The 15348-nt window shown below is 31.2% G+C and overlaps 1 protein-coding gene across 1 annotated transcript; it reads left to right on the top strand.

Moving 5' to 3' along the window:
- Positions 1 to 10477: 10477 nt before the first annotated feature.
- Positions 10478 to 13427, top strand: LOC18055990 (probable pectinesterase 53). The gene is made up of 5 exons (XM_006451257.2): positions 10478 to 10859; positions 11168 to 11357; positions 11427 to 11633; positions 11880 to 12115; positions 13280 to 13427. Exons 1-5 carry the CDS (start codon positions 10501 to 10503, stop codon positions 13425 to 13427), a joined length of 1140 nt encoding a protein of 379 aa, XP_006451320.2. The 5' UTR covers positions 10478 to 10500.
- The last annotated feature ends 1921 nt before the right edge of the window (positions 13428 to 15348 follow it).

The raw sequence follows: 15348 nt of genomic DNA, 5'->3' as shown, positions 1-15348 counted from the left end.
GGTGCAAATTTAGGTAAAGAAAGGAATTATATATAGCTACTAGATTATTGGAATTAAGCATATGATATCACTTTGATTGTGAAGTTTAAGATTCTCGGGAAGTATTTAAGCCCTGGAAGCAAAGAGTTAAAGACAATAAAGAAAGCAATTAAGATACAATAATCACATTTCATACATCAAAACTCTTAATCAAAATAAATTATTCAGGTAGTGTAGTTTACTAGAGACAACATTCAAAATGGCCAGCTACTGTAAAATGGTTGGTTGAGTGGGATAAATTGATTGGCAAAATATCTAACTAAGTTTTCGGGGGGGGGGGGGGGGGGGTGATAGGATCTTAGAGATAGGATATCGATATCATTGTTCATAAACTAGTTCAAAATGCTTTGTGTTAGTTGTTTTGGATTTCTCGTGGGATACTAATTAGTAATAAAATCAAATTTTCGTCTATTGTATTTGAGTTAGTAAAAGTACTAAACTAATAACTGTTTGTCTTTTATGCGTATACTTGTGCTTTCAGTCATTGCCATGATTTGCGTGTTGTAGGAAGGGTCATCCCTGAGAGTGTCCTATATAGCTTTCGCACTACCCTAGATTTGCCAAGTGGAAGCATATCCCTCCAAGTCATGTAGGTGGTTTATATTAGTTGTAGCATCTATTGTTTTGCATGCCTTATTTATTGGTTTTGTTGTGGAATCCTTTTTTTTTCTATGGCCATCATTTCTTCATGAATTTTGATTTTGTTGTGTATGTGATGTAAATGATTTGTATCAAACGCATGATGCTATTTCTATAATTTGGTCAACGCTTAAACAAGATATAGAAAACGTAAAATGGGAAGTGATTACAATTGAATTACACTAAAAAAAAATGATCAAATTTAGGTGAAAAGTCTAACATTTTGGCTAAGAAAAAAAATATTGAAGTTCTTAAACCAAATCATATAAAATCGAACTGAATCGAATTAAAACAATTCAGTTCCATATATAGTTCAGTTCGTATTTGGTTAAAAAAAATTCTAAATCAATCGAGTTAGGTTTTGAGCAGAATTTGTTTGAATATACTCGCATAACAGTTTTGGCTATGCATAGACTCACTATTCACATAAAATCTTTGCATCATTGCATGAAAACAAAATATTATTCAAGTGGTAGATAAAGAAAAACCACTTGAAAACAACAATGTGAACACCATCCTGGCCTAACTAAATTTTCTCGTTCACAACTATACATACTCCTTTATTTGGTTTTCACTTTGCGTTGATGTTGAAGCGAGCCAAGATTAACTCCATTGACTTCTAGTTTTTTTTTTGTTTGGTTAAAGTATGCATCAAGATTGATATATGATTTTGTTGAACTTGTTTATAATTATAAAATAATATAATGATAGTAAAAGAACAAGATTGCAAGCCATTTAATTCTTCATTATTTTGTTTTTGAATAAAATAGACTTGAAGGCAGTGGGCCTAATGGCTTAACAGAGAGCATATTTGGCTGTCATATTATTGTGTTAATGACATTAAGACATCCTTTTAAAAACAAAATGTGGTAGAATTCTTAATCTCAGCTCATGTTAAATTGTAAATACTTTTGAAAACTTTTAACATGCTTGAGTAACTATTATTGTTGTTTTCAAGGAACTTCTACACTTGTGACTAAAGATGAGATTGGAAGAGCCATTGGACGTTTCTTCAAACCTTAGCTGCTTAGGTCATCTCATTACCGATACTTTTTTTTTCTTTTTTGGTTCTCCTCTTCCCGCTTTGTTTATATTTCTTTTCTTTTTTTTTTATATTTCTCTAGTAGTTTTTTTAATATTGATTGTTTTGTTCTCAATACTCATAAAATCTAACAATGCAACAAAATATTAGTGAAAAAAACAAGCTGACCTTTTTTTTTTACATTTTATTTCTTATTTAGATATGGATATGAGAAGAAAATTTTATTTTGTCACGTGGCAAATAAAATTGAGGTTCATGTTCATTGTGAATTTTTTTTTTGTTAATAATGTTGATCCGAAGGCATAATTAAAGAAAAATGATTCTTAATCATACATTCCAAAATCATGGCACTCGATTGCAATACTTACATAGCGTTATAAGCAATAGTGACATATAATGTGTGAATCAACTAAGAATGGATAGAAAGACATTTAGTATGTTGTGTGAGCTATTTCAATTGAATGGGGATAAAAGCTAATGGTTTAGTAAAGACTGAAGAGCAAGTTTGCATGTTCCTTCACTCTTTGTCTCATCATGTCGAAAGATTGCACGATTGGAAGTAGGTTTTTAGATCTGGCAAGATTATTAGTAGATACTTTAACTCAGTGTCAAAAGGAGTGTTACGACTACACCATGTTTTACTAAGGGCACCAGTACCTATAACAAAGAATTATACTGGTGAGAGATAGAAGTGGTTTAAAGTGTAATATTAATTTGCTTTTATTTGATTATAGCTAGTGATAGTTTAATGCTAATAAAATTTTCATTTGTTTTATATATATAGAATTGCTTGAGGGTAATGGATGAAACTTATATTAAAGTCTGTGTGTCAGAAAATGATAAGCCAAGATATCAAATAAGAAAGGGTGAGATTCCTACAAATATTTTAGGGGTATGTTCACGGGATATAAAATTCATCTTCATGATGCCTGTATGAGAAGGCTCTATGATGTGCTAGTAATTTATTTATTATTTTTATATTTTCATAACTTAATTTTATGTTAAATTATATTTTATTATATTAATTTTCATCTTAATTTTTATATTTTGTCATTGTAGGAATATTGGGAATATTTAAGTGAAAGGAAGCGAAAAGAGGAAACAAATTGGAGTTTAATGGAGATAATTACAGATTGTGAGAGGAAAGAATAATGCTTAAAGGAGAAATTATTAGATTTATTGCCAAATAATTTTATAGATTTATTGGCTATTTGTACAAGTCACGTGCATAATGACATAAGGATTGGCCTTTGATTCACATTGGCTTCACGTGCATGGGCTTAAAACGTGGCGGCTTGGCTTTTGTTTTTAATCCTTTCCATGTGAGGATTTTAGGGTGCAGAATTAAAGCTACTATAAAAGGATGGACTTGCGGTAACATTAGGGGAATTAAGAAGACAAGAGCAGCCGCACAAATTGACAAGCCAAGAGAAAGAAAACCGAGAGCAAGAAAGAAGAGAAAAGAAGCAGCAGCCGCAAGAGATCTAGAGCAAGAGCTGAGTTTAATTCTTGAGTTTTTCTTTTCCTCTTCTCAATGGTCTTGCTTGAATGTTCCCAATTAAATTCATGGATTTTCTTTATATTCCCATGAACTAATTTATTTTGCTAGGGCTACGATATAGCCTAACTATAAAGATTTAATTCCATAAATCTATGTTATTTTTAGTTTATTATTTCATGGCTGAGTGTTCATTATTTTGTTTAATGCTTTTAAATATCTGGCCAATATTTGAATAATTTGAGGATACATAATGAGACCGAGAGGAGATTTATGTATTTTTGCTCTGTGTAATTGATGCCATGAATTGAACGAAAGACAGAGATGTGTCAACATGATTCGTGCAGTTTTTCTAAGAATTTCCATAAAGCTTAATGAATCTTTGCATATTTAAATTCACATAGAGATATAGTGGGTCAATATGTGAGGATATTTTTGATATTACTCGAGAGAGGATATTGAATAGATTAGGAAAGTTCATTGTCAACATAGGTAATAAACTTTAATAGCATAGATGGAGGATTAAATTGTATTAGTTATGGTGAAATCGAATGTCCTAATGTCTTAATCTCTTAGTGATTTCTATTACTGCATGCATCTTTATTTAATTTTTAATCTAAATTTACTTATTCGATTGTTCAAATAAATTAGGGTTAGAATAATTTCGGTAACTAATAGGATATACAGTCTATGTGGGACGATACTCTACTCTTCATTATATTACTTATGTTGACCAGTACATTTGCTAATTTACGCATTACTCTACATCTAACTCAAGAATACTTCGCGATGCATTAAATAAGTCGACTAGTTTAAAAGTTCCTATAGGTTTTACTTATTCCAAAAATTTAATTTAATCAAATTACATATTCAAACTAAAAATTACACTAATGTTTATGTAAAATAAATAGGTTGCTACAATCTTGTGGATGCTAGATACGCAAATGCTGAAAAGATCTTTACACCATATAAGGGAACAAGATATCACTTATTAGAATAGAGAGATGGGTGTGCTCCTCAGAATAAAAAAGAGTTTTTTAACATGAAACATTTCTTAGCAAGAAATGTAATTAAACGGTGTTTTGGATTACTTAAAATGCAATAGGCCATTCATCAAAGTCCTTTATTATATCTAATTAAAATTCAATGTCGCATTATCACTACATATTGTTTATTGTATAGTATGATTAGGAGAGAAATGTATGTGGATCCAATGGAGCATGAATTACTTGATATATCTAATAATGAAGTACAAGATAATGATTACATAAGTAGCCTTGAAGCTTTAGAGCAATGGATGAGTTGGAGGAACGATTTAACTACTGTTATGTATAATAATTGGCTTGAAAATTAGGATTTATCTAAGGCTATACTTTTATTAATATATAGATGTCATTAGAAAAGTATCTAAGGTTGTAGTTTTGCTAATATATCTCATGTCCTTAGGAAGCCATATAAGGATGCACTTTTGCTAATTTATTGATGTCCTTAGGAAGATATCTAAAACTATAATTTTGCTAATATATTGATGTCTTTAAGCAGGTACATAAGACTGTACTTTTGCTAATATATCGACGTCCTTAAGAAAGTATCTAAGGTTGTATTTTTGCTAACATATCGGAGTCCTTAGGAAAGTATCTAAGGTTGTACTTTTGTTAATATATTGATGTCCTTAGAAATTTATCGAGTGTTACTTTTGTTAATATATCGATGTCTTTAGAAACTTATCGAGTGTTATTTATGTGAACTTAATTTAGTATTATATTTCAATTATTTGTTTCAAAAATTATTATAATTCTTATTTTGCAGGCATAGAGAATGGAGATTCCAATCATACTGCTAGAAATAAGACAGTCTCAAGACGAGCATGGACAAAAGATGTAGAAAAAATAATGTTGAACATTTTGGATGCAATAGTTGCAAATGACAGTCAAGCTAATTATGGTACCTTCAAATCTGGAAGTTACAAATATATTGAAAATGAAATAGAAAAACTACTATCAAGGTGTAGTTTGAAGGCTTACCCACATGTTAACTCTATGATAAGAATATAGAAGAAAATTTGTGGAGTGACGTTTGATATGTTGAATACTAGCGGTTTTGGATGGAACAATGTGAGAAAATGTGTGGAGGTTGATAATGAAGAAGTATGGAAATCATATGTGAAGGTTAGTATTTTGAATTTAAAATAGAGAAAATACTTTTCTCTTTGTGTCATTACTTATATTTGTATGGTTGCATCGTTTATATAATTTGTTTTTATGAATGTAATAAGTTTATTTAACCATTTTGTTTTAATTTTATATTCCCATAAATAAGCAAGCAAATGGAAGACAAGCCATTTCCATATTATGAGAGACTAGCAAATATATTTGGAAAAGACTATGCAACTAGGCGGTTGGCAGAAACTCCAACTGATATGGCTAATCTAATATTTCATGAAGAAATTCATGATAATGGCAATGAGATTGATGATGAAGGTTCCCCGATGTTTACTACCCTCCTTCAAATTCTCAAGATAGTACTCGTTCACATTCACAATCATCGCACATGAAGAGGTCTAAATCATATGAATATATTATTGTTGGTATTAAGAAATTGGTTTCAACATTTTACCAAACCAACATTAATCTGTCTCAGAATATGTATGGTAGTAATGAAGATCATGATTACATTGCTGAACAACTTGCTTCAATGCGACTTTTTGTGGATGATGAGCTTATGACCTTAAATTTAATAGTAAAAAAACCTTCAAATATAACAGCTTTCAAGGCATTATGAAATGATCGTGACCGTAGTTGGCATATGATAGAAATGGTTTTGCATGAGAATGAAATGAGAGGTGCAGTTTGATAAGAGAGTATGCATTTCTAACTTAACAATGATATTATGCAGTGGTATTTTAGCACATGGATGTGTGTACTTGGTTTATTTAACACAATCCCCTTTATCACAACCATTGTATCATTTTTATTATTTTGTGGTTATCTTGTAATGTGTACAAAATTTTAGTTTGTCATCCTAAAATAACTTTTGACCTAATCTTATATGTTTTAACTATTTATTTATGTTGTGAAATTATTTAAAGATTATTTGATTGAATTATTTGCTTCATCTTTATTTCACATGTTATATATTTGGAAAATGCCAAAAAAAATAAATGTCATGCTACCGGAAATTTAAGGTCATAAGCTTTGATCTTTATGAAGAATTATGATTTTTTTTAAACATTTGTACCAAAAAATAATGTTAAATTTTTTAAATTTAAGAATTCTATATTTAGTATTTTTCTAAGTACTAATAAATGCTATTAAATAAATATATAATTTAAATTAGTTACTAAAAAAATTAATACAATACACTGCAGCACCAATAAAGTGTGTGTGCGCGCGTGCGTGTGCGGGTGTGTGTGTGTGTGTGTGTGTGTGTGTGTAAAAACTACTATATATATCAGGTCAGACATAATGTAACAAAATTTTGGTTATTTATGTTGAAAAACAATTGCTGGATAAATTGGTACTTGGTAGTTAATGGAGACTACACTTGTCGACATATTATTGGTTGCTAGTGGAGACTTTTAACAAAGCTTCCATTTCCGAATGAAAACAAAGAAAATGGGCTAAAAATGTTTAGAAATAATTTGGCTACCCAAACAAGATAGAGATTAACTAAATAAGAAAAGGACAGCAACTCGGTCCAATGGGTTACTACGAGACTATCAATTTTAGGTTATGGACCATCTAGCCTGAGTAGCATACTGGGTCTCGAAGGTAACATTTTGCTGAATCTTTGCGTGTACTTTGAAAGTTTTAAGGATGTGTACATTTTGTGGTGGCGTTTGTTTATATAGACGATGAAGAAAAAAAATATCTTGGATTCCCAAAATGAAAAAGAAAGAAAAACAAGTGGTATTAGTTTTTCCATTGCTATGGTCTGAGCTTGCTAATAAAAACCCAACAATCTTTGATGTGGTGAAAGGTGAACATGATGCCTAACATGAAAGGCAAATTGACCATTGATTCATGTACTAACAAAACTAACACTACCTGGTATTAAGGTATCACAACCTTTTAAGGTTATGGTAGAAAAAAAGACTATAATTATAAAATAAAAGTAAATATATAATTTAAATAATAATTTTAACAAAAATAGTAAAATATTATTAATTTTTTTATCATACAAGTATGAGATCACCTCAATTTAATTTCCAAACTAAAATAATTAGTGTTATAAATACTTTATACTGTAACGATTCAAGATAGTTATGTATTTACAAAATAGTATCTCAATTCATCATATTTCATTAGATCGGAGATGTGATATGGTTTTGAAGGATGAACTGGTCATGAATAGTTCCAATAAGATTTCATTCTTAAACAAAAATCTATTTTCTGATTTATTTAATCTATTCCATGATTTGAATAGGAAAATTTACATTACAACACAATTTTAGATCAGAAAAGAGATTTCAAGAAACGACAAATCTATTTACTCTTTCGATAACCATATGAAATGTCAAACCTCAATAATGTGCTTAAACAGAAGCTTTGTCATTTTATTAAGGGTTTGGTCCAACGTAACTAGCTAATCAGCAGCAGTAGCTTTATCTTATAGTAACTTTATAGTGGCTAAATTATACCCTACACATAGGCTGTGTTTGGCACATTATATTTTATTATATTGTATTGCATTATTATGTTGTGTTGAATAACACACACACACGAACGTGCGCGCACACACACACACACACCAACGCACAAAGGTAGAATACAACTCGTAGATATGAAATCAAAACATTAACAAATAAATAAACTCTCACATTTATCAGAGATACTCAAACTCTTAACCTCAAAGATGAAACGAGGGTTTATTATTAATTTGTATTTTACCCACCTTTAAAAAATTTCACAACACATGAAGATCTAACAATAGGAAGCATCATTGTTTCTCCTTCTTTCACTTCTATTTTAATCCACCATTGGATTGATCACAAAATTCGAATATGTGTCTCTTCTCATGTTTTTTATTATTTGGACAGTAATCTATTATTCAATTACTTAAGAACAAAACATTAGCATTAGTAAATAATGAATGTAGAGAACAACTATTAAAATTATGGCAAAATTTATACCATTAATAAGATGTTAGAAAACTCATTTTAATTGTTTGGTTAAGCTATATGAACACTTCAAAGAAAACTCCTGTCATTTTCTCAAATTAGAAGATTGGGTTAATATTGGATTACTCCCCTCATAAAATTAAAATATTTAAAAATATCCTCCAAATTATTATAAATCTCAACTTACACCTATTTTTATTAAGAAAACAAAACAATTTCATCAATTTTCCTCTCCCTCCCACCCCACCCCCCGACTTATCTTTTGAATAAAATAAGGATAAGTTAAGATTTATAAATTATAATAGTTTGGAGGGTGTATTGAAAATTGTCATTTTACGATGGGAATAATTTAAAATTTAACCCTATAAAATTTGACAAATGGTTGTGTTAAATAAATGGTACTCGGAGCATTTTTAAGGGTGTAAATTGTAATATTCAACATTGTTATGAAAGTGGATCTTGATCAATTTATAAATTTTGGGTTCACCTAACTTAACAGGTTCATTTTTTTTGTTAAGAAGTTTGTGGTAGGTTGTGCACTAAAAGCTAAACAAAATCTACTTGGTTAATAAATTTGTGATAAATAGTATGTCTAAAATAGACAAAATCTACTTAAATTATCGAATTTGAATTATTACATAAGTAACTACACCGTTGGAGTGATATAAGAACATCATTTTTTTAATACAAATCTAAACTCTAAATTATCTTTTTTTGTCTCCACTTAGAATTTTTTTTGCCCAAAAAATTATCAACAATCGTCTTAACTTTTACTGAAGTTTAAATACACAAGACAGTTAAAATTATGCCAATCCACATAACTTTTAGAAATTAACTAACAATTACTTTTTTTGTTAACTCCGTGGAGAATATTCTAAAATATCCATGCATAAAGCACCCCTATGCTCTTGGAAGTGTATTATTACATGAAAAAAAAAACTTTGATGTTCATTTAAACTTTCATTAAAAGTTTGGTAACCCGTGATTTTTTTTTTAAAAAAAAGAACTTGATTGTTAAATGACTATTCTACCCTTGTAGTGTTAGCACAAACTACTTGAGATTAATAGAAAATTTATTTTGAAATATACTTGACAAATTTTAGGTGAATTAGTTTTCAAAATTTTGTGTATTTTCAAACTTTCGTTAAAAGTCAGACGTTTGGTTGATTCTTCTTATTATTATTATTTGTTTTTATTTTAAGTTCTGAAATTCTTATTATGAAAGAAAAAACAAAGTCTTTGTGTCTGATGAATGATCAGCTTTCGACCCACGGGTGTGCCAAACATCATCCATCTGTATTTTCAGAGAAGCTGCACTTTTAGATTGTGAAGAATCATTAAAACAAGAAGAAAAGAAACGAAGTGACATCACCTCTTCCCAAAAGCCAAAAAGAGATCACAAGGACATTCTGGCAATTCCAATTTTACAGAACAAATTCTCCACGTAATGAAATCAATGTTGTATTCCTGCATTTTTTTCAGTCTCTTGCATGTGTTTATTTTGTCTAAGCCCGGCTGGCGGGCCTCACAGTTGGTCTCAAGCATCCAAATTAATCATACATTGACAATATGGCATAACACAATCATGTCTAATTTTAGCTTCAACAACTAAACGGCCATTATTAGGAGGTGGGTTATCTACTTATCCACAAATAGGACTGATAGGTGTATATATATATATATAGTACAAAAAGTTAGTATTAGAATCAACCCACATGTGAATAATCTAATTGCATTGAGACATCTCTCATTATCTCATTATCCCATTAAAAATATATTCACATTCACGCACTAACAGAAAGAGAGAGAGAGAGACTCACGGGCAATACCAATAAGCAGCAGCAGCGACAACAAAAATGCAAGAACAAATTTTAGAAAAACACAAGAACAAATAAAAAATGCAAAAAGTGCAACCTGTCTTGTGGCCTCAATTGATTTGCTTATGGATGTCAGTACTAGAAGAACCCGTGACCTCTCACTTTCTGTCATTGTTTCAAGCTTATTCAAACATCACTTTCTACCTAAACTAGTACTCGCTAACTTGTGTATATAACCATTACACAAGCTTAATTTTCCTTCAACACTACTTCAAATGTTCAGCTCTCACAGTAATTATTAATTCTCTCTACATATTCTTTTCTTTCATTTTCTTTTCATTTCTCAATGGCCAAGCTTGAACATGCTCTCTTTTTTGTTCTTGTAACTATTATTCTTTGTTCAAGCCAAACATTATGCCACACCAAAGGGCTGAGACCAAGAAACTCTGTAGGGAAGCAACAAACAAGGAATATGACCAGAACCCAATTCTCAGAACAACAATTCATGAAGTGGGTCAATTTTGTTGGAAGGTTAAAACACTCGGTCTTTAAGTCAGCGAAGAACAAGCTCTTCCCTGCATACACGTTAACCGTGGCCAAGAACCCGGCTGCTGGAGACTTCACCAAAATTCAAGATGCCATTGATTCTCTTCCTTTCATCAATCTCGTCAGAGTGGTTATCAAAGTCCATGCAGGAGTCTACAAGTGAGTGCCGTAACAATTTGGCTATGTCATGTTGTTATGGGGTCATGTGATTAATTTTACTTGGACTGTAGAGCTTGTCCAGACTCACATGCTAGCATGTTTTTTTCTTGTTAAGAGTGGTTGATGAAAATGTGATTCTAGTTTTTGTTTTTTATTGTGTCTTTTTCTTCCTGATCAAAATTCTCTTGAAGTACTCTAGTTGATGAACTGTCGTTTTGTTTCTTCTTGATACCAAACTTTGAATTGTATTTTCTTGAAATTGAATCATTAATACCTCTTTTTTTTTTTTTTTTTTGGTGTCTGTCCAGAGAGAAGGTTAACATACCACCATTCAAATCATTCATAACCATAGAAGGAGCAGGCGCAGATAAAACAATTGTTCAATGGGGAGACACAGCTCAAACTCGTGGCCCAAGAGGGCAACCAATAGGCACCTGGGCTTCCGCAACTTTTGCTGTCAATGCTCCTTATTTCATTGCCAAGAACATCACCTTCAAGGTAATATCATATTGGCTATCTCTGTCTGTCCAATTGTTCAAGCAAATTAAATGTTGTTTGTGAATGCAGAACACAACACCAGTTCCAGCACCAGGAGCTGTAGGAAAGCAAGCAGTGGCATTTAGAATATCAGCAGATACAGCAACATTTTGGGGTTGTAAATTCTTGGGAGCACAGGACACACTCTATGATCATGTCGGTAGACACTATTACAAAGATTGTTACATTGAAGGCTCTGTTGATTTCATCTTTGGCAATGCCCTTTCCCTATTTGAGGTTAATTAATTTCTCATCCTTATTTCCTTTACATTAATTATGTTCCGAGTCATACTTAGGTGCGGACGTTCATATTCTATACAAAGTACAGAGTCACTCAATTGTATTATCAATAGAAAAACTCTTTTTCCTGTTGTAAAAAGACGAGTTTGTAAAGTGCAGACATCACACACATGAGCATAAACACTTTCAATTACGTCTAATCTGTTCTATGTGTTCTTTAATTTAAGCTTTGATTGGTCGTAGGGATGTCACGTGCATGCAATTGCACAATACACAGGGGCATTGACAGCACAAGGGAGAAGCAGTCTTCTAGAAGACACAGGGTTCTCTTTTGTGAACTGTAAGGTCACGGGCTCAGGAGCTCTCTATTTAGGAAGGGCTTGGGGTCCCTTCTCTCGCGTTGTCTTTGCTTACACTGACATGGACAACATTATCATTCCCAAAGGGTGGTACAATTGGGGTGATCCTAATCGTGAAATGTAAGTTATATTCTCTCACTCTCTTCCCCCGCATATAATATTAATCAGTTATCAGGAAAGACCAGAATGCCACAGTAGTAAAGCTCTAGGGGTTAGGTAGAACAAAAAAAGGGAGTGGCTAAATGTCATAATTTCAGAGTTAGAGGGGTCGAATTAAAAATAGTATTTCTAATTGCCCACGAAATATTGCCAGAATTTTTTCCCCACAAGCCAAACACTACAAAACCACCCATTTTGGCTGGTCTGGTGCTCGGCTTGACTTAAAAAAAAATTTCAGATAATATTTTTCGTACAAAGCACCAATATTTTTGTCAATTATACATACCTTAAATGATCAAATTGTTCCTCCATACGAAGTATTTCACATACTTCTATGGGCTAGCCCACCAGTCGCTAATGCTCTGTCAAATGGCATAACACTGGGTCCCATTTTAGTATTTATTAAATTTAATTTTGAAAAATAATATGTTCCACTTTTAGATTTATTGGACAAAACATCAAGTGCTCTATAAAAATTTGGAAAGATATACTAAATCCATTAACCTTAAAAAAAAAATTCCTATTTTTTTAACTTCTGGTAAAATTAGGTATCAAATGACCATGTGGCATAAATTCATTGAGTGAGTGATAAAACTCTCGGGAAGGATCAAATATTGCTCTAGATATATATATCCTTGTTGTGAATGATAATCTTTGGTAACACATTTTGGGGTAGTGGACATACAAGCATGGGACGGTGCCATTACCCTTTTAATTTCCAATTCCCTGCTGTGTAGATGGGTTTAGGTATTTGTCAGCATGCCCTTTTTCAGTGGAACCTCAAAGGCCAGCTTTTCTTCTTGGTCTTGCACCTAAATGACACAAACATACTCAAAAAAATGGCATAGGACAACAAGAATGGGCGGTGAACTCATGAAATCACCTTTTTTTTTCTACTGCTCTATCTACGTGTAGTGCACCTCAACAACTTGTGCATAAAAATTAAATTAAAAAAATAAAAAGAAAAAAAAAGCCTATCTAGTTTGTTGGCATAATAAAATTTCACCACCTAATTCTGGTTCTTGTGTGATTCATAATATTATTGTCCAAGGTACTGGGTAGCATGCGTATAAAGCTTCTGTATTCATTTATTTGGTTGGTTCTTTTTGGATGTGGCTGCTGCAGGACTGTGTTTTATGGACAATACAAATGCAAAGGGCCAGGAGCTAGCTTCGCTGGAAGAGTATCATGGGCTAGGGAACTCACTGATGAAGAAGCTAAGCCTTTTATTTCTCTTAGCTTCATTGATGGATCTGAATGGATTAAATTGTAATCACATAATAATTTCAGTATTACATATCCAAAAGATCATTTTTTTTATTTTCTTTTTTCTTTTTTAGCAATCTTTGTTAAAGCTTCTTTTGGTGTTTCTTTTGCTTTAATATACATGTACATGACAATATACAGCATATGAATTGGGAATCTCGCTCGAATTCCTTTTTAAACATGAAAAACAAACCTTATCATATATATTAAAACAAGAGGTTTACTTATTGAACTAATTAACACAAAAATCTCACATTATTATTTTATTAATGAGGGATGGTTCATAATCCAATGCAGGTAAGATGCTACCATAAATTAGGACTGTTCATATTTGAGAGTGGATTTGACAAAATGAACTGAAGTTGGTTCTAAATAATCATTCTCTAAAACAAACAAAACTATCTTCCCAAAAAAAAAAAAAAAAAACACACACACACACACACATACAAAACAAAACAAGCAAAACTAATCGAGAAATGATCAAAACTCCTATGTTTTTCCTGGTGAATTTCAATGAAGTGAGGGAAACTTTATCAATTCACTAAAAAGATACTTAATTAGGAAGGAGATAATGAACCTTGCCCCTTAAAAAAAATCATGCTACAAAAGTAAAATAGAAAAGACAATAAATGCCATTGGAAACAAATATAAACTAGTTAAATTCTTGCTCTGCTTCAGAAACAATATGGGGTAGAGTATGATCAAAACTCCTATGTTAATTTCAATTAATTTATTAAATTACTACGCTACAATAACTCGTGTGTATTGGTGTTTTATTTCAATAGTGGCTACCTCTGTTTTGTATTATGGTTTTGTTTTTACTAACTCGGGGGATCCAAATAAGTAAAAAAGAGAGTTATTTTAGCTGAAGTCGGTGTGTATGGCAAAAAGCATATAGTCGTTGGCATGATCTACTTGTGGAATAGGAAAAAAGAAAAGTTATCTAGTAAAATACATATTAGGGTTGTTAGCGTTGGTATTCGGTTTAGTTTTTTTTTTAAATCGGATTAAATTGAATTAAAAAACTTATCAGTTCTCTTATCTTATTTACATACATACATACATGTACACGCACACATATACACACGCATACATATATACATACATATACATATACATATACATATACATATATATTCTTCGAATCTTAAGGTGTCGGGCATACAATACCTTGTGAATTGATTAGTGTGATACATAACTTGTAATATGTTTCAAGAGATGTGATACACACGCATACCATAAATCATGTAGCTACTTTTGTAATTTAGTTCCTAAAGTCATTAATGTGAAACATGGATTACTTTTATGACGATGCTAAAACGTTAAAAGTTGATTGATAGAAGAAACTAGATTTTTTAATATTAAAAATTTTATTAGAAAAGTATGAATTAACAAAACTAGGATTTTGGATCCCTTTATACAATAACTCTAAATATCGTGAATTTACCAAAATAGGCAATTCTAAAATATTATCTTATAATAAAATTCACATAATCTACATAAGACATTCAAAATAAAGGCCGTCAAATCTGATATCTAGAAAAAAAATGATAAAAATCATAGAAGAAATAGGGAAAATACAAAAATAACTTAAAACTTAAAATGACTAGGAAAAAAATATAATTTTCAACTTAACCTCAAGGTAGAATAACACATGCATTCTGAATTTGATTTGTCTCATCGTAAATTTCGAAACAGTATATTATATGCCCAAAAAGAATATTTGTAACCCAAGTTACGACTTCCTAAAGTTTCTATACTTATCCCACCATCCTACATCGTTTTATCAAGGGATGGATAAAAATGTCTCATAACAAAACAGATATTGTAATTAAAATTTACTTTGTTTTAGGTATAAGAATAGTAACTAATGTTCAAGGATAAAAAAAAAGTGTATGTTCAATTAAATATGTATAACTCTTTAAAAA

This window comes from Citrus clementina, unplaced genomic scaffold (assembly GCF_000493195.1).
Source record: "Citrus clementina cultivar Clemenules unplaced genomic scaffold, Citrus_clementina_v1.0 scaffold_1, whole genome shotgun sequence".
NCBI classification, from domain to species: domain Eukaryota; kingdom Viridiplantae; phylum Streptophyta; class Magnoliopsida; order Sapindales; family Rutaceae; genus Citrus; species Citrus x clementina.
The sequence above is the reverse complement of the archived record's forward strand: the minus strand, read 5'-3'. Positions and strand labels throughout refer to the sequence as shown.

What these genes read in the sequence shown, in the direction of transcription:
- LOC18055990 (XM_006451257.2), top strand. Translation starts at nt 10,501, where the DNA reads ATGGCCAAGCTTGAACATGCTCTCTTTTTTGTTCTTGTAACTATTATT. An exon ending in GTCCATGCAGGAGTCTACAA is followed by an intron (nt 10,860 to 11,167) that starts GTGAGTGCCGTA and finishes GTGTCTGTCCAG; the next exon opens with AGAGAAGGTTAACATACCAC. An exon ending in ATGCCCTTTCCCTATTTGAG is followed by an intron (nt 11,634 to 11,879) that starts GTTAATTAATTT and finishes GATTGGTCGTAG; the next exon opens with GGATGTCACGTGCATGCAAT.